General features: G+C 40.7%; 1 protein-coding gene and 1 pseudogene across 2 annotated transcripts in view; one reads left to right on the top strand and one right to left on the bottom strand.

The window, feature by feature from the left end:
• Nucleotides 1-5,705: 5,705 nt before the first annotated feature.
• The window catches only part of TBC1D15 (TBC1 domain family member 15), an 81,659-nt gene continuing 61,549 nt past the window's right edge, over nucleotides 5,706-25,815 (top strand). For both annotated transcript variants that reach the window (XM_010370736.2, XM_010370737.2), the window contains exon 1: nucleotides 5,706-5,799. In XM_010370736.2, the coding sequence (XP_010369038.1) occupies nucleotides 5,770-5,799 (30 nt within the window). In that variant the 5' untranslated portion in view covers nucleotides 5,706-5,769. The remainder of the gene's footprint in view (nucleotides 5,800-25,815) is intronic.
• On the bottom strand, nucleotides 15,118-22,304 carry LOC104668096 (annotated as a pseudogene).

The following is a 25,815-nucleotide window of genomic DNA, read 5'->3' as shown; positions in this document are numbered from 1 at the left end:
TCTTCAGGGGAGTGTGTGGGCACCCAGCAGGTAGGTCACTGGGCAACCCTTAGCTGCAGAGTGTGGCCAGCCAGGACTGCATGGCCTCCAGAGCCTCTTCTTCCTCCTTGTCCTCTGAGGTGGCCATCGCTCTTGAAGATTCTGGCTCCAGAATGACATCAGTCGCTTTGCTTTGCCCAAGGCTCCTGCTGTAATTTCAGACGAAATCAGGTGCATTCAGGGTGGTATGGCCGTAGACCCCTGTAATTTCAAACAGCATTTTGTCAATTTCTATTTCTGTTTCTTCCTCTATTTCTTCCTGATTGTCCATGCTTTCAAAAGTGCCTTCTAACATCTCCTCTATGATCCCAGCCTTCACCATTTCTTTGGACAGCTCCTGCATGGTGCCTGGACTTCTTTAATCTTCACAAGACTTAGCATCATATTTTTAAGTTTCTAAAAGCTTACTTTTGTTCTCTGAATATTCTTGTTTCATGGAAGCAAAATCTCCTCTTATGTCTCTAAAGACATTTATTCTAATTAAAAAGCTTTCTTCTCTTCTCTGCATTGTTTGCTTTGAATCACTTTTTTTGTTTGTTTTGGTCCCTGATTTTCAAATTAAGATTTTCTTAAATGTGGAATGATCTATGGTTAGATGTTCATGTTTAATAGTTGGGTATCTCAACTTCTTCTGGTCTGAAAAAAAAAGTTGGGTACTGGAAGCTGATTGGAAGTTTTGGATATAAAGGTGGGAACTTTGATCTTCACTGTAGCATGATGTGGTTGTGTCATTTCTGTCTCTCTCTTTTTTTTTTTTTTCTTTTTTTTTGAGACCGAATCTTGCTCTGTCACCCAGGTTGGAGCGCAGTGGTGTGATCTTGGCTCACTGCAACCTCTGCCTCCCAGGTTCAAGCAATTCTCCTGCCTCAGCCTCCTGAGTAGCTGGGATTACAGGCACATGCCACCACGCCTGGATAATTTTTTTATTTTTAGTAGAGAGGGGTTTCATCAGGTTGGTCAGGTGGGTCTCGAACTCCTGACCTCATGATTCGCCCATCTCAGCCTCCCAAAGTGCTGGGATTAGAGGTGTCTGCTACCACGGCTGGCTGGTTGTGTCATTTCAATGAGGACCCCCAACTGTAACTAAAGGTCTGATTTCCTACTGGGGGAACCAGCTCCCAATATTTCAACATAGGTCCTTTCTATTTTCCCTAAGTGTCGGCCGGTCTGAGAAATAAAGAGAAAAAGTACAAAGAGAGAAATTTTACAGCTGGGCCTCTGGGGGTGTCATCACATATTGGTAGGAACATGAACGTGATGGTGATGCTGAGCCGTAAAACCAGCAAGTTTTTATTAGGGATTTTAGAAGGGGAGGGGTGTACGAACAGGGAGTAAGTCACAAAAATCAGATGCTTCAAAGGGCAATAAAGATCACAAGGCAAGGCAAAATTAGAATTACTGATGACGGTCTATGTCCTGCTATGCATGCATTGTCTTGATTAACATCTTAACAATCTTAACAGGAAACAGGGTTTGAGAGCAGACAACTGGTCTGACTAGAATTTACCAGGCAGGAATTTCCCAATCCTAGTAAGCCTGAGGGTACTGCAGGAGACCAGGGCGTATTTCAGTCCTTATCTCAACCGCATAAGACAGACACTTCCAGAGCTGCCATCTATAGACCTACCCCAGGAATGCATTCCTTTCCCAGGGTCTCAATTATTAATATTCCTTGCTGGGAAAAGAATGCAGCAATGTTTCTCCTGCTTGCACGTCCGTTTATAGGCTCCCTGTAAGAAGAAAAATATGGCTCTATTTTGCCTGATCCCGCAGGGAGTCAGACCTTATGGTTATCTTCCCTCGTTCCCTGAAAATCGCTGTTATTCTGTTCTTTTTCAAGGTGCATTGATTTCATATTTTTCAAACACACATATTTTACAATCAATTTGTACAATAGTGGTCCTGAGGTGATGTACATTCTCAGCTCATGAAGATAACACGATTAAAAGATTAAAGACAAGCAGAAGAAATTATAAGAGTATTGATTGGGGAAGTGATAAATGTCTATGAAATCTTCACAATTTATGTTCTTCTGCCTCGGCTCCAGCTGGTCCCTCCATCTGGGGTCCCTGACCTCCAGCAACAATTTCCTCAGCTAATCAACTTCTCCAGAAACGAATCTTGTAATCTCTTGGCTGTCACTGAAATCCATGCTCTCTCCATGGTACTATCTTGATAAATTAAAGCACTAAAAGTCTGTAGTCTAACTGCTTTAAGAATTCAAGAGTGGTAGAGATCAATTAGTGGAAACGCTGGGGAAAACTTAATAGATGAAGTGGGACATGGGATAAGCTCAAAAGACAAATAGGCCAGCCAGAAACTGAGGTGAGAGAGAATCAAAGAGAACAGTAATTAAATGCTGTAGTTCAGAAATAGGAATGATCACATTTAGCTGATAATGTAGCATAGCTAAATAAGACATGTATATGGAATGAAGTCTCTATTCAGCCTTCAAGCAGCTTGTGACTTCAGCAAGGTATTATTCTAAGACACTCAATTTCTTCACTTGAAAAACTTGGGAAGATTATCTTCAGAGTCCTTTCTAGGCCTAAGGTTTCTTTATGGCATTTACTATTAAGATTCTTTTGCATTATATGACTTTTCCAGTAATAAATTATAATTAGTGAGTGACTATAGTTTATGGGAGTGAATCTAGGAGCTTTGAAATTACTGTCATGATAACATTAATTTATAGGGAACTTAAGGACTTTATTTACATTAAATCTCTTATGCTTTAAATCTCATATCTCATACTGCTTTAAAACAATCTGTCCACTTGCTATATGTAAGTGTACTCTGATTATTCCCTCTAATAAAGTAAAAAATTAAAACCTGAAACTAACCCTTCTGAAATCCTGACCTTGTTTCTTCCCTTTGCATGTAGACAGAGGATATCATTGAAGAAGGAAAATAGGTCTCTTTCCTCTATTAATGTATAACTGTTCCATTCCTAAATGGGAGAATTGATTCAAATTAATTTGTAACAAATGATAGCTCACACTTCTTTGACAAATTGAGTTCTAGCTACATCTCTTGTTCAGCAAAGTGTACTAATTTTCAGAGAACAAAAGCAAAACAAAATTTCACTTAAGACTATGTATCTCAAAGTTTAATATAACACAAATCAGGGATCTTGTTAAAATGCAGATTTTTCTGTAGTTCTGGGGTGGGATCTGAGATTCTGAATTTTTTTTTTTTTTTTTTTTTTTTTTTTTTTTAGACAGAGTCTAGGCTCTGTTGCCCAGGCTGGAGTGCAGTGTCATGACCTTGGCTCACTGCAACCTCCACCTCTGTCTCCTGGGTTCAAGCGATTCTCCTGGCTCAGCCTCCTGAGTAGCTGGGACTACAGGCATGCACCAACACTCCAGGCTAATTTTTGTATTTTTAGAAGAGACAGGGTTTTACAATGTTGGCCAGGCTGGTCTTGAACTCCTGGCCTCAAGTAATCTGCCTGCCTTGGCCTCCCAAAGTGCTGGGATTACAGACATGAGCCACTGCACCCAGCCAGATTCTGCATTTCTAACAAGCTTCCAACTGATGCTGGTGCTGCTAGTCAGTACACGTACACTTTGAGTAGTAAAGGCTTATACTTTTTTGATGCATGATTAGGTCATTCAAGTCAGGAGTCCAGTGGCAGTGGACACAGGGACTAGAGTTTAGGAAGGAGAGACTTGGGCTGGGAATACTTGGGAGTCATCAGCACATAGGAGATTTTGATGCCAGAATATGAAGATAATGGCCCAGGAATAGTTTTTGGAGAAAAAGGAAGAGAGGCCCAAGGCTAGCCCATGGGTAGTGCGATTATTTAGGCGCACTTGGAGGATGAAGCGTAAGAAGGTAAAGAAGTAGCAGATGAACCTGAGAGGCCAATGAGGCTTAATATATTAAAATATAAGTAATAACTACCACTTACTGAGCATTTTATTCCTGGCATTGTGCTAAGGGCTTCAACTTTTCTCTAAAACACAGGGTGTAAGAAATGTGACGTCACACTTAAAATTTTTCTCTAACCACATCCCAATGCTCTCATCTGGTGGAAAATGTAATTTGGGTCATTAGTAGAATTTTCTCCTCCATACCCAAGATTATATGAAGATTCTAGGGGTTTTAGTCTCAGTCCAGTACATGTGGAAAAGACCCTCTAGTCTTCACTCAGTGCTGATTACTGCTAATATTCTCATTTTCTCACCTCATTCATCCCTTGTAGGTAAGCTGCTTTCTTGATTCAATGCCAAGCTTGGGCATAAGGGTCTCAGTCATGGTTGGAATCTCAGATACCTAGGACGCAATCTCCCTAATATGCTACACATTCATTCCCACCTAAGGTTCCACCACTTCCCTCACCTACTAGGTTCCTGACATTCACATAGCCAGCAACTCTCCTTTTCTGTCGTTCAGCTTGTTGCCACCTACCTCAACCAAACTCAAAAGCCTCTAACCTCTCCCTACTGTGTCAAAACGTAAGTACCTCAATGGGCACAAGTATTTTCGGTGAAAGGGACTTTTTATTCTGCCCTGGAGCCAGGGAAATCCCAGATCTGTGCCAGAGTTATCAAGGGGGTAGTATACAATCATTCTCTGCATTCTTTTACAGCACTGAGAACAAGTAAAATTCTTACCTTATTATCTTTACAAATCATTTTACCACACATGTATTGTCCTATGAAATCCCTACAACCACTTCAGGCAGGAATAATTCCCAGTTTACATCCTGAAGCTTTGATAAATTTAGAAACCTGCTTTAAGTCACAGAGCCATGAAGTAATGTGTAGGTGCTATAAACTATGTGCCTTGGACTCTGCAGCTATGAGGGCATGGTATTATCACACTTCCCATTGAAATACCTTGCTGGAGGTCATGTGTGAGTGGCAGTGACCAGACAAACAGAGAAACCTCATATACAGAGGGGAAAAGTCTCCATGTTAGTTCCTGGAATATCTCCTTGTTAGTGCTGGGCTTTCTTGGATCTTCACCGCAATGCTACTATCTTGATTTTACTATAAGAAACTGAGGTTTCGAGCGTGTTGGTCATTTGCCTACTGCCACAAAACCAGGCCAATGGGTCGGGCGCGATGACTCAAGCCTGTAATCCCAGCACTTTGGGAGGCTGAGGCGGGCGAATAACTTTAAGTCAGGGGTTCGAGACCAGCCTGGGCAACACTGGTGAAACCCCCTAATAAAAATTTAAAATTAATTAGCTGGGCGTGGTGACGCGAGACTGTAATCCCAGCTACTAGGGAGGCTGAGGATCGAGAATCGTTTGACTAGGGAGGCGGAGGCTGCAGTAAGGCGAGATCGCGCCACTGCACTCCAGCCTGAGCGACAGAGCAAGACTCCGTTTCTACAACAAAAAAACCAGGACAACGCTTGCGCACTTCCAGTATGGTATTCTTTTCATCTCACCAAACTGACGTGGCCTGCGCTAGCTTCAGAGTCTCGACAAACTCCAATACAAATAAGGTACACATTATTTTAGGAACCTTCCTTGGGAGGACGTGGGGCAAGCATGAGCGTAGCGTTGCGCCTGAGACTCGACCCTACCCGCTTCTGAGCCCAGCTCAGCACGCCTGCGACAGGCGGCTTTTTCCGCCCGGCCCCGTTCCTCCACTCCCTTCCCGCCACTACCCGCCCCTTTCCGCCCGGATGTTATTCTAGTTTTGCCGGATGTTGTTGTAAGTCCGAGAGACACGTGAGGTTCTGCTACGTCATTACCAGGCACGCGCAGGAAACATGGCGGCGGCGGGTGTTGTGAGCGGGAAGGTAGGTAACGGCCTCCAGGAAGTCCTCGGCTTTTCTTTGGGACGGGGATGCTTTTGCTTTTTGGCAGTTGGCTGGGGGAGGGACACGAGGGAATTTCTATGTCCGGACAACCCGTGGCGTCTGTAGGAGAAGATTGGGTGGTACCAGCTGGTTTCCCGAGAATGCCAGTTCAGCCGCGGAGTTACAGAGCCGGCTCCTGCTCCAAGGCCAGCTAGGCCTCGGCGCTCTTCTGCCCCAGAGCAGAGAGGCTTTTATTCGTATTACCTGTACTAACGGACAGGTGGCTCTCTAGTTCCTTTTTTTCCCCCCCGATTCACTTTTTCTTGACTCTAGTTCTTTATGTCTACTCTTCTGACTCCAGTGTCTTTTCAGTCTTTGAAGCGTTAACCCGACTTGCCTCTGTCTTCCTTGCTACACTCTGTTGAAGATGTTTATGCTTCCTTCGGGAGGACCTGAATAGGTGCTAGGCAGCTAGCAGTGCTTTTAGAAGAAACGAGTGTATTGGGTCTGTTTTTACCAAGCCGCTGAGTTGGTTGGTGGTGTGAGCAGGACTGTTTCCTGAGAGAAATGGAGATTAACACCGTCCTGTGCTTGTCTAGGAAGGCGTCTATTCAAATATTTCCTAGGCATTTCAGTGGGAGTATTGGTCATGCTGGTTTACGGAGGTGGTCAGTGACACTCCTAATTTCGTTGGAAACTAGGATTATATGCGGAGATTTCGTCGAATAGTGCCTTTTCGCGTTCTGAGGGCACATCTTATGCATAGTTAGGGCTATCAGCTTTATGATACGCCACCGGTAGTATTTCCCAGTGCAGGAGTATTTCATCAACAGCTGGAATCAACTGAAGTGACTCATCGAACACTAAGGGTTGTTTACTCATTGCAGATAGCGTCCTCTGTTCCTTGAGTTTCACTCATGTCTCCCTGTTGCCTTCCCTACCCCATTTTTAATTGTTTGACAGCGTTTGTGATTTGGTGTTTGGAGTATTAGACTAGGCAGCTGAATAACAAATATGGGATTGGTTTTGCTGTTAATCTGAAGTATGACCTTGGAAAATTGGGCAGGTGTGACTTCTTTGTCTTTCACATTCTTTATCTGCAGAATTGAGGAGATGGCAATCATTATTTCTTGTGTTGGAGTTGTTAGGGTTATATGACATTTTTTTTTAAAACATAAAATTACATACTTGTACGTGCTGGCTCTTTTAAAGGATAGGTGGGCATCCTTTTTTGGATTATTTGTGCTCTTGGTTGTCTTGTCACTTTTTTACTTTTTATATTCAGGGTGGATGCTGATATTCTGCTTGATTTACTGCATATTTGAAGGTTATCCGGTTATCCTGTTTGATTTTCCATATAAACTGATCCAGGCTGGGACTTTTCAAGAGGGGATCCCTTCCATGTAAACATCTCCCTCTTTCAGGTTTGGATTGATTTTGAAAGAATCCTTGTGGCAATGAAGCAGAGTTGTGAAATGAAAAACATTTTTCACTCTTTGCAGCCACTACCTTTCATAGTCTGACTTCTTAAAACGAGACTTATATTTAATAATTCGACTTCATAACCTCATTTATTCTCATTCACTGCAAATTCACACCTATTGCCATCACTCCACTGAAAGTAGTTTTCCATGTGAAAAGCTACTCCTCTCCCAAGTAATACTATCATGACCAACAAAACCCACGGTTCTTCTCTCAGTATGTTCAGATCTGGTTTAATGGCGTCATCTTTCACCTGGTTTATGTTAAACATACTTGGAGACATTCATTCCTGTAACACTCTCTAATCAATAACCATGTCCTACCAGTTTTACCTTAAGAGGTTTCTTAAATTTGCTGCATCTTCTTTACTATCAGTGCATAGGTCAGGCCTTTAGTCTGCTTCTATTCTTGATTTCTTGGCTGATTTTACTCCTTTTCTGCAGTCTCTGCGCTTAATCTTCTCTACACCACCACTGGAGTTATTTTTCTAATGCGCAAACCTGATAATCACTTGATTTAAAAAGCAAATGAAAACTCTATACTTTTTTTTACCGTCGGCATTATAATAATAATAATGAAAGCTGGTTAATGTAACATAAAAAGACATGTTACCTTTATGCTTCCCTACTTCCTAATCTTTTTTCTTTAGGAAAGGGGGTGGGGAGAAAATGTGTGTGTGTGTTTATTCATCTCCCCTCTCCCTTTACCAAGTTTTAGCTAAGAGTTCTAGTTTAGAAATACAGGGGAGTGAATGCTAACCAAGGCGCACAAAAATCACTTGTGATACTTTTTAATAAAAGTACAGATGCTGGGCTACCAGCTCTGTTGAATTAGAATCTCTCAGTGTCTCCACCTAGGATGTAACTTTTCTTACAACTCTACTTGCTTTGAACTTGGAGTTTCAGAAAGTGATGGAGGAAGTTAATTTCCGTCTTGTAGGGAAGCAGCAAAAGGTAATGGTTAAGAGCTTGGTCTTTGAAGCCAAACTAGTTTCAGAAATTATTTTCACACATTTACAAGCAACTTCAGTAAAATTACTTAACCTCTCTGTGCTTCAGTCATCTGTGATATAACAGTACCTACTTTATGCTTGGTATGAGGATTAATGAGTAAATATATTAGAAACTGTAGACTGAACTAATCATCATAAGGTCAGATCCTGAAATGTTTCATCTGCACCTAACATAGATTCTGGCACATAATAGCTATTCAGTGAAGAGGAAGAAGCGAGAAGGTACGAGAAAATGAGGAACCAGGTGCAGTGGCTCACGCCTGTAATCTCAGTGCTTTGGGAGACTGAGGCGGGAGGATCACTTGAGCTCAGGAGTTCAAAACCAGCTTGGGCAACATAACTAGACCCCGTCTCTATGAAAAAAAAAATTAGCTGGTTGTGGTGACATGTGCCTGTTGTCCCAGCTACTTGGGAGGCTGAGGTGGGAGGATTGCTTGAGCCTGGGACTTGGAGGCTGCAGTGAGCTATGATGGTGCTACTGCATTCCAGCTTGGGTGACAGACCAAGACCCTGTCTCAAAAAAAAAAAAAAAAAAAAAAAAGAAAAGAAAGAGAAAATGAGGAGGGATTAGAGTGGGAGAAATGGGTCCATTAATAGCTCTTTTGTTTCAGAGTTGTAAAATCCTATTGTAGTACACTTCCATTCACTCTAGGTTTTTCTATTAATGTATTAGAATTTTTTTTCTATTGAAAATTACTGGCCGGGCACGGTGGCTCACACCTGTAATCCTATCACTTTGGGTGGATTACTTGAGGTCAGGAGTTTGAGACCATCCTGGCCAGCGTGGTGAAACCCTATCTTTACTAAAAATATAAAAGCCAGGCATGGTGGTACACGCCCGTAGTCGCAGCTATTCAGGAGGCTAAGACGGGAGAATTGCTTGAACCCAATGCAGCGAGCTGAGATTGTATCACTTGTTCAGACTGGGCCACAGGCAGACTCTGTCTCAAAAAATAAAAATGAAAATTACTTGAAACAATAGGGAAATCAGCTGTTTTTTTCTTAATTAGAATTTGTGATGTCATTTTTAATAATAATTTATTTTGTAGCTTAACATTGGCCCTAACCAATTCTTTTTAAATATGCTCATAGTCCTGTGAAGTTTTTGTGCTTTGGAAAGATGAGTATTCTTATTATCTACATCTTCCTGGAGACTTGTTTTCCTAGACTAGATTTTTTAACGTAGTAGTTACCCATGGTATAGTGGGAGTATGTCTTATTTTTTAATTTTTCTGCCATTCTTTAGTTCAACAAACGTTTTAATACCTGCTATGTGCTGAGTTCTTTGGACACAAGGGTGGTTAAACACAGACTTGTATTGTTATTATTAGTGTTAATTTATTTTGGAGACAGTCTTGCTCTGTCACCCAGGCTGGAGCGCAGTGGTGTGGTCATGGTTCATTGCAGCCCTGACTGTGTATCTCCTCCAGCACCTAAATTATTCCTGTCTCCTATTTGACTTCGCTTGGCACACCAATATCGTTGAGAAGCAATAATAGTTATGCCAGTTGCCCTTCTTGAGAGTTGTACCATTCTCTAGATCTCAAAGGCTCACTCTTCACTTCAGACTATCCATGATGTATTGCCCTTACAGCCACCTGTATTCTGCGTTTTTTTTTTAGTTCAACAGTCATTACTCATTAACACATCCCAAATAAAACTCAGTTTGCTTTCTTCTTTCTGTTCTCCCTATCTCAGTAAAAAACCTCATCTACACAGTTTTGTCCTTGACTGTTCTTCCCTTCACCTCTCACATCTAATCAGTCATGAAGGCTTGTCATTTTTATCTTCTAAATATCTTTCTAAGCTACCTGCCTTTCCTCATCCTCACTACCATTGCCTTAGTTCAAGCAACCGTGAGTTTCTCCCTCTCTGGATTACTGCAGCTGTTCGTTCTTGGCTCTGCAGCCACTTTATTGGCTTAGAAAAGGCAAGTTTCTAGTTGCTTTTGTCGGTCTTCAGGATAAATTTCAAACTCCTAAATTCTTTAGCATGGCTTATGCAGCCCTTTATGATCTGATCTGGTCTCTGTTTTTGCTTCTAAACTATTTAGACTCTACTCTCTGGTATTTGGGTTTCAGTCGTGCACTGAACTGCTGCTTTGTATAGAACATACCCTCTGCTAAGAACATACATCCTCTGCTTCCCTATGTTCTCTACTACTTAAAATTGCCTTTATTCAGATCTGAGTTTATATGTTGCTCCAAGTAAGTTTTCCTGATTCTCACTCTACCTGAGCCTCCTAAATCTAGGTAAGATAGCCTTTATTAGGGCTTGCTGTGGCGGCCTGTTAGTACTTACATGTTGTAATTGTCTGTTTTCTTGTCATCCCCAGTTAGATTGTAACTGCTGTGGAGGCAGTGACTGAATCTTACTTATTTACACCTAGTAACTTGCTCTGTACCTGGCACATGGTAGGCATTTACTGTGTATTTATTGAAGAAGTAACTGAAAATGGTATCTCATTCAGGATTCTCTGCATTCCTCTATCACACTCTACTATATACATTGATTTACTGGTTTACATGATACTGCTAGTTTAGTCAGACACTTTTCATTCTGTGTGTTTTTTCCACTGACACCTTTTATTTCCAGCATCTGGTTGGGGCTCATAAATGTGCTGAGTGTATGAGTAAAGAAACTTCTAAATCAGATTAAGTGGAATGGGAAGTAGTTCAAAGAGTTTGGGCAGGCTATTGCTATGTTCTTTTTTGAAGGGTTTAGTAGAAGTTATTTGCAGAGAGAAAGGACAAAAGGGTGTTCCAGGTAGATGGAACAGAATACACCTGAAAAAGGCACAAAGCTTTTGGGTAACAAGAGTTCACAATGGCCCAAGGCAGAAATGTTTTATGTGTTAGGAGTATCAGGAAGTATAGCCTCACTATAGAGGTAAAGGGTGAAGTCAGAAGATTTTTAAGCCCCTGTGTGGTGTAACCAGATGGACATTTTGTAAAGGTTAGTTTGGGCAGTGGTTATATGCACCTTAGATTATTGGAAGGTAAATAGATCGGGAGAAGAGAGATCAGAATGTGATTTTAGTGACTTAGGCTAGAAATGATGAGGGGCCAGTGTCAGAGGAAAAGGTTTGAGGGACTTAGGATATAGGATCTGGATGATGAAAGAAGCATTTAGGATAACTGGGTGGATGAGATATCTTTGACAGAATTGGGAATATCGAAGAAGAGCCGCTTTAGATAGAACACATTGAGTTCAAGATGCCTTATTGAAATAGAGATATCAAGTAGGTGCATAGATATTTGAATGTGGAACCTGTTAGGATGCTCAGTCTCACATTTCCTGGAGATGCTTTCTGAAACCATACGCTCAAATTATCATCTGTATGCCAAATAGTTTTTAAAGAAACTGAACTTTTGAAACTTTTTTGGTTGTTTTATTAGCCTATAAGTTCACATAATTGCTAAAGTTAAGAATGTATGTTGTGTATGGTAGGTAAAAGGTTTCCAAGTTTGGAGAACGATTTAGGGCAATAATTTTACCCTAAAGTTACGGGTACATTTAAAATATTTGGGTTGAATTTTTCCTTTATCTTCCATTTTTGGAAATAAAGATTATAATAATCATAATGTAAGTAAAAATTCAGTCTTAAGTGAAGGCACAGTATAAAAGTTACTATTGTGAAACTTCCTTAGTTTTTCCAGCTCTTTGTGTCAGGAAGGATGTTCTTGAGTTGGATTGTGCGAAAGTTCATTCTGTCTAAAAGTTGAATTTATCTGTTTTTCTGCCTTAGTTTTGCTTTTTAATTAAATTGCTAAATTAGAGGTGAGAAAATTTATTCTAAAATGTTTGCTGTGGTCACCAGAACTCTTTTAATAAGTTATATCTGATACAGCTCCTTTGCTGGAGGAGAAAAACAAAATGCAGTTTCTGTTTCTTTTAGCAGGCCATCATTGGAAGTTTTATAAATGTACTTACCTGCTTGGACATCTTAGCAAATATTTAAGAATAGATAAGAGCCTGGAGGGCATGAGACATTTTTATCCCAAAAGGAAAACTTTCCTCCTTTTTTTGTAGTACTTTTACACTTAGCATATTCCCTCTTGTGTAAATATTTTACCTTTTTAATAATTTTGCCAGGTACAGACAAGCAAGGAACTGTAATACCTTTTAATCTCTTTGTTCTTTATGATGTCTGGCACATAATTGCTTCATAAAAGTTTGTTGAATTGAGTTTTATACATTCAGTTTAGCACCACCAAGTGGCAAGTCTTTGAATGCTCTTGATATATTTTGCTTCCTATGGACATCTGATTCCCAATTGAGTGGGGGTGTGATTGTTAGTTTTTTTTTGAGGCAGGACTAATTTCTATTTTAGTTCTTTATTTTCTTTTTAGTGAGAATGTCCTCATATATGTATGTAATTATTTTTAGTTAGGTTTTTACTGTTTACAACAAGAGACTTTCCATGTAAATTATTTTTTATACAACTTGTTTCCCTCCCCCGCCAGACATGGCCTTGGTGTGCGGCCCAGGCTGGAGTGCAGTGTGTGATCTTGGCTTACTGCAGCCTCCACCTCCTGGGCTCCAGTGATCCTCCCACTCCAGCCTCCTGAGTAGCTGGGACTAAAGGCATGCACGGTCACACCCAGCTACTTTTTGTATTTTTTGTAGAGATGGGGGTTGCCATGTTGCTCCATCTGGTTTGAACTCTTGGCCTTAAGTGATCCGCTCACCTAGGCCTCCTAAAGTGCTGGGATTATAGGTGAACCACAGTACCTGGCCTATACAGCTATTTTTGAGATACAATTGATGTGATAGGCCACATGTATTTAGAGTACACAACTTTTGACTTTTATGTATACCATGAACCCATGAACACAGTTAAGATAATGATGTTTTCACCACCTCTGTTAGTTTTCGCATGACTCACTGTACTCCATCACTCCATGTGTCCTCAGGCAACCACTGAGCATTTTTTTTGGTCACTATAAATTAGTTTTAATTTTCTAGAACTTTATATAAATTCAGTTATATAGTATATACTCTGTTTTTGTGTGGCTTTCTTTAGGATAATTATTTTGAAATTCGTTCATGTTGTTGTATGTATCATTAGTTTTTTTTTTTTATTTCCAAATAATATCCAAATATGGGCTGGGCGTGGTGGCTCACGCCTGTAATCCCAGCACTTTGAGAGGCTAATGCGGGTGCATCACGAGGTAAGGAGTTCGAGACTAGCCTGACCAACATGGTGAAACCTTGTCTCTACTAAAAATACAAACATTAGCTGGGCGTGGTGGTATGTGCCTGTAATCCCAGCTGCTCGGGAGGCTGAGGCAGGAGAATTGCTTGAATATGGGAGGCAGAGGTTGCAGTGAGCCGAGATCGTGCCATTGCACTCCAGCCTGGGTGACAGAGCAAGACTGTCTCGAAAAAAACCCCACAGATAATATTCATTGTATGAGTATATCACATTTTGTTTATCTGGTCTTGTGTTTGATAGACATTTGGGTTATTTCCACTTTAACTGTTACAAATTAAGCTGCTCTTAGGCCAGGTGCGGTGGCTCACACCTGTAATCCCAGCACTTTGGAAGGCCGAGGTGGGTGGATCACCTGAGGCCAGGAGTTCAAGACCAGCCTGACCAACATGGAGAAACCCTGTCTCTACTAAAAATACAAAAGTAACTGAGTATGGTGGTACATGCCTGTAATCCCAGCTACTTAGGAGGCTGAGGCAGGAGAATCGCTTGAATCCGGGAGGTGGAGGTTGCGGTGAGCCGATATCTTGCCACTGCACACCAGCCTGAGCAACAAGAAAGAAACTCTTGTCTCAAAAAATAAATAAATAAATAATAAATAAAATAAAGCTGCTCTGAGCATTGGTGTATGTCTTTTATGAAAATATACTTTAATTTTTCTTGATTGGATACCTGGGAATGGAGTGGCTGGATCATATATATTAGTTGTATGTGTAGCATTCTAACACAGTGCCCAATTATTTTCCAAAGTAGATACAGTGTTTTATGTTTCCACTGGCAGTGTATGAAAGTTCCAGTTGCTTCATATTTTTGCCCATATTTAATGTCAGTCATTTTAATTATAGCCATTCTAATAGGTGTGTAATAGTGTTTCATTATGGTTTCAGTTTACATTTCTGTAATGACTAATGGTGTTGAGTGTTTTCCATGTGCTTATTTGCTGTCCTTGTATCTTCTTCTCTGTTTAAATCTTCTGCTTATTTTTTTCAAACTGTTTTTTTTTTGTTGTTGTTGTTACTGAGCTTTTAGTGTTCTTTTTATGTCCTGCATTTTATGTTCTGGATACAAATCCTTTTAATACAAGTTCAGTTGGGTCTTTTTAAAAAAATTATTTCTTTTTATTCATCTTATATAAAAGGGGGGGCAAATATAAGAAAATAATGTTATGTCAAAGTTTGATTTTTAAAGCACAAACTTCCAGAATTTGTTTTAAGGTTAATACATAGAATGGTAGCTTTTAGTCACCTGAGAATCAGAAATTCACATTAACGTAATTCCTTGTAGTGACAAAGAACTATGGCTTCCTATGGTTTTGTCAAGCTCCTAGGCTTCATTCAGCCTGAAATTGTACTTGTTATGTATAAATTAAATAAAACTTATACAACTCTCTGTTCTTGTGTTGCCTCACATCATGTCTAAAAACAGCATTTAAAGTTTGCAGGAAATAGAATTTTAGCCTGTTACAAAGCAAACACTTTGTTTCTTTAACTCAGAATTCTGGAAATGCAATCAAGTTCTAGTATTGTGACTTCCAAAATATTTTGTCATCAGATATTAATTTTTTTCAAGTGTCTGACTCCATACAAGAAAATAATGAAAGTATCAGAAGTTACCTGTGACTATAAAAAAAAAAAAAAAAAACTTCAGTGTCCACAGGGTTGTTCCTCATTGTTAGGATACTCCTGCCTGATCCAAGTCCATCGGGTCTGAGGCTGTTTTTTGTTCCACGCTTCTATCTGCTAGAAGAGTCTTTTTAGGTAAGGAGGCCATCATGCGAGGCAGTGGAGCTTCTAGCTGTTGTCCAAGGAATGAAAGCAGGTGCCTCCAGATGAGGCCACTTCCCATGAACATAATTCCTGTAATCAGCCAAAACACTCATTGGGCCTCTTTAAGGGAAGATTCCAAACTCATTCCAAAAACAACTCCCATTACTCCAAAGAGCAAAAGAGAGAAGGTTCTTATGGTCAGCTGTAGGTTCAACTTCATTATCAAGTTATGGTAACTTGATAATGTTACCATATTATGGTGGCTGTCAGGATTGATGAAAATAATACTTTGTGAATCATCAATCAGTACCCTAGGCTCCTAAGCTGCATTGGAGAGATCGTCAGCCAGTTGGTAGTAGTTTTCCATCAGCAACTCCATCTCCTCTGCATGGTCAGTCCCAGTACTGCTCTTTTCAAAGAGTTGTGGGTCACTCCATTTTGATAGAACTCTTCTAGCAACTCTTCCTCATCCAAGATCTCCAAGATTGACTCTTTGAAAATTTTAGTATCTGTTTCTAACTCTAGTAAATTTTAGTATCTGTTTCTAACTCTAGTAGGCTTTTGCCGTTCTGTAGTAAAATGTGGAGTTTGCTTCTGTCTACAGAAGAATGTTTGGGGTCCACCAAAGCTTCCAGCGTCTCGAGGATCAGTGGCTGGAAAATGCTAAGTTTCACCTGAAGGGTGTTGATCAAGTATTGCAGGAACACTTCTATAGCTCTAAACTCAAAAAGTTAAAGGGTTTGTAACAAGTTGACCCTCTCCAGACAATTGTGAAGAGAGAGTTCTTGGAACAGCCATTGCTGTGAGTTTAAATTATGATAATCTAAAATCAGAAGACACTCTCGAGTTATCCCAGCTTTCAGATACTCCATTCTCATGATAATCCTATTATTTCTGGCTGTGATACTCATTACATGGTGAAATCTCAAATCTCTAGCTTGAAGATCTAACTCTTAGTATAACTCAGTTTTCTTCCCTTCAAAAGAAGTAACATTTCTCTGTCAAATTTTGTCATGGTAAATACTGGGGCTACACTGGCTAGAGTGGTTTGAAAGACATCAGAAGTTCTAAACCAGTGCATTTCACCTGCCATGTGGAGCCGGCGGGTTTTGCACAGTGGCGCGACCCAGCTCCTTCTAAGCAGGTTGGCTGCACAGCCACAGGCAGCAACGGGAGAAGCCACAGAGTTTTTGTGCTGTGCCCGGGCTGAAGTGCAGTGATATGATCATGACTCACTATAACCTTTAATTCCTGGGCTCAAGTGATTCTTTCACCTCAGCCTCCCAAGTAGCTAGGACTACAGGCATGTGCCACCATGCCTGGCTAATTTTTTTGTTTTGTAGAAATGGGGTCTAGCTGTGTTGCCCAGACTGGTCTTGAACTCCTGCCCTCAAGGCGATCCTCCTACTTGGGCCTCTGTATTAATCAGTTTTCACACTGCTATAAAGAAATACCTGAGGCTGGGTGCAGTGGCTCATGCCTGTAATCCTAGCACTTTGGGAGAGCAAGGTGCAGTGGATCATGAGGTCAGGAGATCAGGACCATCCTGGCCAGCATGGTGAAATCCTGTCTCTACTAAAAATACAAAAATTAGCCAGGTGTTGTGGCACGTGCCTGTAGTCCCAGCTACTTGGGAAGCTAAGGCAGGAGAATCGCTTGAACCTGGGAGGCAGAGCTTGCAGCGAGCCGAGATTGTGCTGCTGCACTCTAGCCTGGCGACAGAGTAACGCTCCATCTCAAAAAAAAAAAAAAAAAAAAAAAAAGGAAATACCTGAGACTCAGTAATTTATAGAGAAAAGAGGTTTAATTGACTCATGGTTCTACAGACTGTACAGGAAGCATGGTGCTGGCATCTGCTCAGCTTCTGGGAGGCCTCAGGAAACTTAGAGTCATGGTGGAAGACAACAAGCTAACAGGTCACATAGAGCAGGAGGAAGGGGGAGGGGGAGATGCCACACACGTTTAAACCAGATCTCATGAAAACTCACTGTTGTGATGACAGCATCAAGAGTGGATGGTGTGAAACCATGAGAAACCACCACCACCATTACCTCCCTCCAGGCCCCCCCACCAACAATGGGTATTGCAGTTCAACATGAGATTTGGGCGGGGACACAGATCCAAACCGTATCATTTCTCTTCTGGCCCCTCCCAAATCTCCATGTCCTTATCACATTTTAAAATATAATCATACTTTCCAGTAGTCCCTCAAAGTCTTAACTCATTTCTAGTATTAACTCAGAAGTCCAGAGTCTCATCTGAGACAAGGTTAGTCCTTTCTACCTATGAGGCTGTAAAATGAAAAACAAGTGAGTTACTCCCAAGATCCTAGTTACAGGCATTGGGTAAATACTCCCATTCCAAAAGGGAAAAATCTGCCCAAAGAAAGGGGCTACAGGCCCATGCAAGCCTGAAACCCAGTAGGGCACTCATTAAATCTTAAAGCTCCAAAATAATCTCTTTTGACTTAATGTCCCACAGTTAGGGCACACTGATACAAGGGGTGGGCACCCAAGGCCTTGGACAGCTCTGCCCTGTGGCGTTGCAGGGCTCAGCCCCCATGGCTGCTCTCAAGGGCTGGCATTGTGTGCCTGTGGCTTTTCCAGGGTGAGAGTGCAATCTCTTGGTGGATTTATCATTCTGGGATCTGAAGGACAGTGGCCCTCTTCTCACAGCTCCACTAGGCAGTGCCTTTGTGGAGGCACCAATCCTACATTTCTCCTCCTCGCTGCCCTAGTAGAGGTTCTTCATGAGGACTCTGCCCCTGCATCAGGGTTCTGCTTAGCTTCTCCATACATCCTCTGAATTCTAGGCAGAGACTCTCAAGCTTCAGCTGTTGCGTTCTGTGCACCTGCAGGCTTAACATAGTGTGGAAACTGCTAGGGCTTATAGCTTGCGCCTTGTGAAGCAGCAGCCTGAGCTTTACCTGGACCCTTTTGAGTCACAGCTGGAGCTGGAGCATCTGGGATGCAGGGGGCAGTGTCCTGAGGTTGTGCAGGGCAGCAGGATCCTCGGCCTGGCCAAGAAAATCATTTCTCTCTTATGCCTTGGTCCTGTGATGGGAATGGCTGCTGCAAAGGTCTCTGAAATGCCTTCAAGGCCTTTTCCCCATTGTCTTGGCTATCAGCACTTGCCTTTCTGGTAGTTATGCAAATTTCTGCTGTGGGCTTGAATTGCTCTCCTGAAAATGTGCTTTTCTTTATTGCCACATGGCAAGGCTGCAAATTTTCTAAACTTCTATGTCCTGCTTACCTTTTAAATATAAGTTCCAGTTTTAGGTCATTTCTTTGCATATGCATATGAGCATAGGTTGTTAGAAGCAGCCAGGCCACATCTTGAATGCTTTGCTGCTTAGAAATTTCTTCCATTAGATACCCTAAGTCATCCCTCTCAAGTTCAAAGTTCCACAGATCCCTAGAGCAGGGGCATAGTACAGCCAGGTTGTTTGCTAAGACATAGCAAAAGTGACTTTTACTCCAGTTCCCAGTAGTTCCTCATTTCCATCTGAGACCTCGTCAGCCTGGCCTTCACTCTCATATCACTACCAGTATTTTGGTCACAACCGTTCAACCAGTCTCTAGGAAATTCCAAACTTTCCCTCATCTTCCTATCTTTGAGCCCTCCACACTCTTCTAACCTCTTTGTCTGTTACCCAGATCCAAAGCTGCGCCCACATTTTAAGATGTCTTTATAGCAGTGCCCATTCCTGGTACCAATTTTCTGTATCAGTCAATTCTCACTCACTGCTATAAAGAAATACCTGAGACTGGGCAAGTTATAAAGAAAAGAGGTTTAATTGGCTCATGGTTCTTCAGGCTGTACAGGAAGGGTGATGCTGGCATCTGCTCAGCTTCTAGGGAGGCCTCAGGAAACTTACAATCATGGCGGAAGGCAAAGAGTGAGCCAACACTTCACATAGAGCAGGAGGAATAGAGAGAGGATATGTGCCACATACTTTTAAACAACCATCTCATGAGAACTCACTACTGCCAAGACAGCACCAAGGGGAATGGTGCTAAACCATGAGAAACTGTCCCCATAATCCCATTACCTCCCACCAGGCCCTACCTCCAACATTGGAAATTACAATTTAACATGAAATTTGGGCAGGGACACAGATCCAAACCATACCACCCTCCCAGAGTGCTGGGATTACAGGCATGAGCCACTGCACCTGGCCGAGTTGTGACTTTAGTGTCTTGAACATATGGGATAGACTTAAAATAATACTTTAATATTCTTCACTACTGATTATTTGTTTTGTTTTGTGGTCAGTGGTAATGGATTACTTTTTCTTGTTATAGGTCATATTTTCCTGGCTCTTAGCATTCCTTAGTGGTAAATTTTTTAGTGGAAAATGTCAGATATGTTGAATTCTCTTTTTGGATGCTAGATATTTTTGTGTTCTGTAAAATATTGAGCTTTGTGTTAGAAGGCACTTAAGTTGCTTGGAGTCAGTTTGGTGCTTTTGGGTCTTGCCTTTAAACTTTGCTAACTGGTATCAGCACAGTGTTTAGTATAGAACTAATTTTGCCTCACTGATGAGGCAAGGGAGTGCTTTGTGAATTATGAAATTTTCTACTCTGACTGGTGCAAACAGCTATGTGAGTCTGCAGATAGTTTCTTCTAATAGTTTCCCTCTTGCCTTAAGGAGTTTACTGACAAACATGCACTGTTCCATACTCTGCTGAATACTCGAGGAAGACTGCAGATTTCTTGAGTTCCCTGTATGTTCTTCTCTTTTCTCTGGTATTTTCTCCTGTGAACTCTAGCTGTATTGGCATCCCCTATTTCCCAATCCCTCTCCTCACTGGACGCCTTCTGAGTTTTCTCTCCCTTTCCCATAGCTGGGAACTCACAATACTAAGCTAGACAATTGTATTGCTAACTTCATTTGGTTCCTTTCTCTCAGTAGTCACTATCCTTCATTGTTTGATGGGAGTATTGTGAAAACCATTGTTTTGTAGGTTGGTCAGTATTTTTGGTTTATTATTATTATTGTTATTTTCCTGGTGGGAGGTTAAATCCAGCCTGTCATTCCATCTTGGCCAGAAGTGGAAGTTTTTATATAGGATTTCTTTTTCCTTTCTGTTTTTGGTGGAATTAATACTGATCTCTTCTGTACATCTTTTTTCCCCTTCAATCGTAGGCTGAATGTTTGTTTTCCAAATTTGTTCTCTTTGTTGTTACGAACTCTTAAGATGGCTTTTTTTCTCCCAAGATATTACCATTTCCTTCTTGTTGGTCTGCATTAATTCTCTTTTCTGTTCTGTACCTTCTGACAGGCAACATTATCAGCAAGATATTCAAGAATTTTAACAGATGGTATGTGTTTAGAGAATGTGCCAGTAGATGTTTGAGTAGCTGAAGGTCATCATCATATACATAGAGTGGTTTTATACCAGTTTGTAATTTGTATTAAAGTGTCTTTTTTTCTCCCATCTCATTGATAGTCTGTATGATTTTCCAAAACAATAGCATTCTTCTCCCCCTAACCTTTTCTTTTGCAGATTAACTTGGTGACAGGTGGTGCTACTTCCTCAAATCTCTGCTTGATCTGTTCTTCCCTTTCTTTTTCTCAAGGTATATTTTTTCATTGTTGAATTTTTGTCATGTTTTCCATCAGACAAAATTCCTTCAGTACCCTTGAGGTTGATTTAGATCCTATTTAAGACTTTACATTTTGTGTATTAGTTTGTTTTCACACTGCTATAAAGAAATACCTGAGACTAGGTAATTTATAAAGGAAAGAGGTTTTAATTAACTCACAGTTTCGAATGGCTGGGGAGGACTCAGGAAACTTCATGGCAGAAGGGGAAGCAAGGCATGTCTTACATGGCGGCAGGAGAAAGAAAGTGCTCAGGGGAAACTGTCACTTTTAAACCATAAGATCTTGTGAGAACTCCCTCACTATCATGAGAACAGCATGGGGGAAACTGTCCTTATGATCCAATCACCTCCCACTGGATTCCTCCCTCGATATGTGGGACTTACAATTTGAGATGAGATTTGGGTAGGGATGCAGTCAAACCATATCATTTTGTGTTTATCATCAGTAATTTTTAGCATTTTTGTTGTAAAACAAAATTCAGATACTGAAAATCACACTTACCGTATAGCTGAACAAGTCATAAGGCAAACCTTCTTGTAATCACCACTTAGATTGAAAAATAGACCTTTGCCAGGAGATTGAGACTATCCTGGCTAACATGGTGAAACTCCGTCTCTACTAAAAATACAAAAAAATTAGCCAGGCGTGGTGGCGGGGGCCTGTAGTCCCAGCTACTCAGGAGGCTGAGGCAGGAGAATGGCGTGAACCCTGGAGGCGGAGCTTGCAGTGAGCCAAGATCACGACACTACACTCCAGTGTGGGCGACACAGCAAGACTCTGTCTCAAAAAAAAAAAAAAAAAAAATAGACCTTTGCCAGTAACTCCAGATGACCTTCCATGTACCACCCCTTGTCTCCTAAGAAACTGTTATCCTAACTTTTATCATAATCACTTTCTTGCATTTCTTTATTAGTAGTAGTATTAAAACATAGCTATTGTGTCTTTTTTTAAAAAAAGATCTTCCATATCTTTTACTTAGTGTTACCAGGTGCTTAAGAGTTTTATTTTTCTTCGCCGGGTGCGATAGCTCATGTCTGTAATCCCATCACTTTGGGAGGCGGAGGCGGGTGGATCACGAGGTCAGGAGTTTGAGACCATCCTGGCTAACATGGTGAAACCCCGTCCCTACTAAAAATACAAAAAAATTAGCCAGTCGTGGTGGCGGGTGCCTGTGGTCCCAGCTGCTTGGGAGGCTGAGGCAGGAGAATGGCATGAACCCAGGAGGCAGAGCTTGCAGTGAGCCAAGATCACGCCACTGCACTCCAGCCTGGGCGATAGAGCGAGACTCGTCTCAAAAAAAAAAAGTTTTGGTTTTCTTAATCAGCAGCACCTTTTGCCTTTTTATTGTATGTGATTTTTTGAGGGGTTATCTTGTTATTCTCTTCAAATTTCAATTTAAATTCATTTACCCACATACATTATTTCTTGATTTTAAAAGATTGGACCATGTAGAAATTATGTTTCACCCCACCCCCATACTGCCAAACCAACCAAATCTTGATTTTGACACTATGTATCCTTCGAGCAGTTTTCATATTCAGTATTCTTTGCCAGGTGAACTGGAAGATGAAATAAAAACATCATTTATATCCCCATTAGAGATGTATTTTAGATAAGTTTTTGCCATATAATTTGTTCCCTTGTAAAATATCTCAAATTAGTAAGTTGTTAGGTTTGGGGAGTAATATCTCAGATATGGTCTGGGAAACTGATTAGGCTGTTCTGTTTTTACATATTGATGCCTCTGTATCCCTAAGGTAACAGTCATGAGAATGTATTGCCTATACATTCTTTTGCTATTTGAGATGCATGGTGCTGATTCTTTGTAGAATTTGGCTTCTTATGGAAGGAGTCTCAAACATGTTGCACATCTCTGGTAGTGTAGACTTTTGTTTTGGTCTTTTTCTTCTTTTAGGCTTCAGTTTGCCAGATTCCTGATTGTAGTTTCCATTGACCTTTACCTTCTTGGGATATATATTTTTTCTTTTTTTTCCTGACTTGTTTTTTTCTACTGTTCCTATGAGCTCTTCATTTTCTCTCAAATCTTAGGTAGTAGAAAGGAAGAAAGGGACTGCTGATGTTCTTTCTTTGCTTCCTGTAGTACAGAGGACCTACTCATGTTCACAGCACTGGTAGTTGGTGAATACTATAGATTGGGATGCAAACAGCACGTAGGATATTGGAACAGTTTTGTCAGTGTCCATATATGCTGAGCCTTAAGTTGATAGCCTTTTTCATTATGTACTCTTTGGACAAATAAAACTTGTAGAGTAGACCTTTCAGTCTCAGCCCCAGAGTAGTGGAAGAACCTTGAGCAAATCACTTGATTTTCTTGCAGTTTTTTCAGTTACAAGATGGGAATGATAATATCTATCTAACTGAATTTTGAGGGTCAGATTTGATAATGTAGAAATGTTTTCGTAAAGTAATGCGTAATAAAAATGTTACATAGCAGATAAAAGCATTTGAAGCTTTCTTTAAAAATTTAATTTAATTTTTTTTTCTTAAAAGATGGGGGTCGGGGGGCATCTTGCTTTACTGCCCAGGATGGTCTTGAACTGCTGGCCTCAAGCAGTCCTCCTGCGTTGGCCTCCCAGTGTCCTGGGACTACAGGTGTGAGACACTGCGTCTGCCCAGAACCTTTTAATTTTGCATTAGAGATCATGAATAAAACCAGAGTGAAGAAATTGAAAGCTTATTCTACTAACAAATGTTATCTGAGGTGAAATTATTCACATCATAATTGTTCCCTGTAGCAAAATAATTTTTTGTAACAAATAATGCCTGGAGATAGCTTTTCAAATGTCAGTTATTACAGTTGATAAACATAAGAAGCAGAATGTTCTATGGCAGGATACTACTCAAGAATCAATTCATGATAGAGTCTAAGAAATATCTTCATTATTATATGTTATTGAAGTTTTAATTGGACTTTAAAAAATCTAGATTTTGCTTTTATTTTTTAATTGGCACATAATAATTGTATATATTTATGTGGTACAGTGTGATAATTTGATATATGTATATAATGTGTAATCAAATCTTAGCCTATCTATTGCTTAGAACATTTATTATTTCTTTGTGTTAGAAGCATTCACAATCTCTTCTATTTGAAAATATACAATAAAATGTTAATTATATCATGTAATAATGCTGTAGAACATTAGAATTTATTCTTCCTGTCTAGCTGTACTTTAGTATTCATTAACCAACCTTTGTCTCCTTCCCTTCCCCCAACCCTTCCCTGCCTGTAGTAATTGCTGTTCTGCTTTCTACTTCGATGAAGCCAACTGTTTTAGCTTCTACATATGAGTTAGAACATGTGGTATTTATCTTTCTGTGGCTGGCTTATTTTACTTAACATATATCCTTGATGCTCATCCATGTTACTGTAAATGACAGGATTTTTTTCATTTTTATGGCTTAATAGTATACCCTTGTGCATATATACCATATTTTCTTTCTTTTTTTGTTTTTTGAGACAGAGTTTCACTCTTCTTGCCCAGGCTGGAGTGCAATGGTGTGACCTCGGCTCACCGCAGCCTCTGCCTCCTGGGTTCAAGTGATTCTCCTGTCTCAGCCTCCTGAGTAGCTGGAATTACAGGCATGTGCCACCACGCCCGGCTACTTTTGTATTTTTAGTAGAGACAGGGTTTCTCCCTGTTGGTCAGGCTGGTCTCGAACTCCCGACCTCAGGTGATGTGCCCACTTCGGCCTCCCAAAGTGGTGGGATTACAGGTGTGAGCCACTGTGCCTGGCCACCACATTTTCTTTATCACAGTCATCTGTTGATGGACTCTTAGATTGACTCCGTATCTTGGCTATTGTGAATAGTGCTGCAGTAAACTTGGGAGTGCTTCTTTGACATACTGATTTTCTTTTTTTGGGATATATAGTCAAAAGTGGGATTACTGGATCATACGGTAATTTTTTTTTTTTTTTTCATTTTTTTTGAGATAGAGTCTCACTTTGTTGCTCAGGCTGGAGTGCAGTGATGTAATCTTGCCTCACTGCAACCTCCCAATTTCTGGGTTCAGGCAATCCTCTCACCTCAGCCTCCTGAACAGCTGGGACTACAAGCATGTGCCACCATGTCCGGCTAATTATTTTTATATTTTTGTAGAGATAACGTTTCACCATGTTGCCCAGGCTGGTCTTGAACTCCTGAGTTCAAGCCATCTGCCCGCTTTGGCCTCCCAAAGTGTTGGGATTACAAGCATGAGCCATCACACCTGGCCACTGTTTTTAGTTTTTTGAAGAACCTTCGTACTGTTTTCTGTAGTGGTTGTACCAATTTACATTCCTACCAGCAGTATATAGAGTTATCTTTTCTCCATATCCTCACCAGCATTTTTTTTGTTGCTGTTGTTGTTTTGATGACAAAAAATTAGTCATCAGTTAATTAGCCTTTCTGGGATGAGATGGTATCTCTTTGAGGTTTTGATTTGCATTTTCTTGCTAATTAGTGATGTTGAACATTTTTTTCATATACTTGTTAGCCATTTGTATGTTTTTTTGTCATTGTCATTTTTAAATGTAGATACAGAGTTTTATCGGGGGAACCAGCCCCCAGTATTTCAACGTAGGTTCTTTTCTATTTTCGCTAAGTGTTGGCTGGTCTGAGAAATAAAGAGAAAGAGTACAAAAGAAAGAAATTTTACAGCTCGGTGTCTGGGGGTGACATCACATGTCGGCAGGTTCCGTGATGCACCTTGAGCTGCAAAACCAAGTTTTTATTAGGGGTTTCAAAAGGGGAGGGGTGTACGAATAGGGAATGGGTCACAGAGATCACATGCTTCAAAGGCAATAAAATATCACAAGGGCAGAGAGGCAGAGTGAGATCACAAGGTCAGGGCAAAACAAGAATTACTGGTGAAGGTCCATGTCTGTTGGGCACACATTGTCATTGATAAACATCTTAACAGGAACA

Source organism: Rhinopithecus roxellana, chromosome 10 (genome assembly GCF_007565055.1).
Source record: "Rhinopithecus roxellana isolate Shanxi Qingling chromosome 10, ASM756505v1, whole genome shotgun sequence".
In the NCBI taxonomy this organism is placed as follows: Eukaryota; Metazoa; Chordata; class Mammalia; order Primates; family Cercopithecidae; genus Rhinopithecus; species Rhinopithecus roxellana.
Note: the sequence above shows the minus strand (reverse complement) of the source record. Positions and strands in the feature narration are given on the sequence as shown.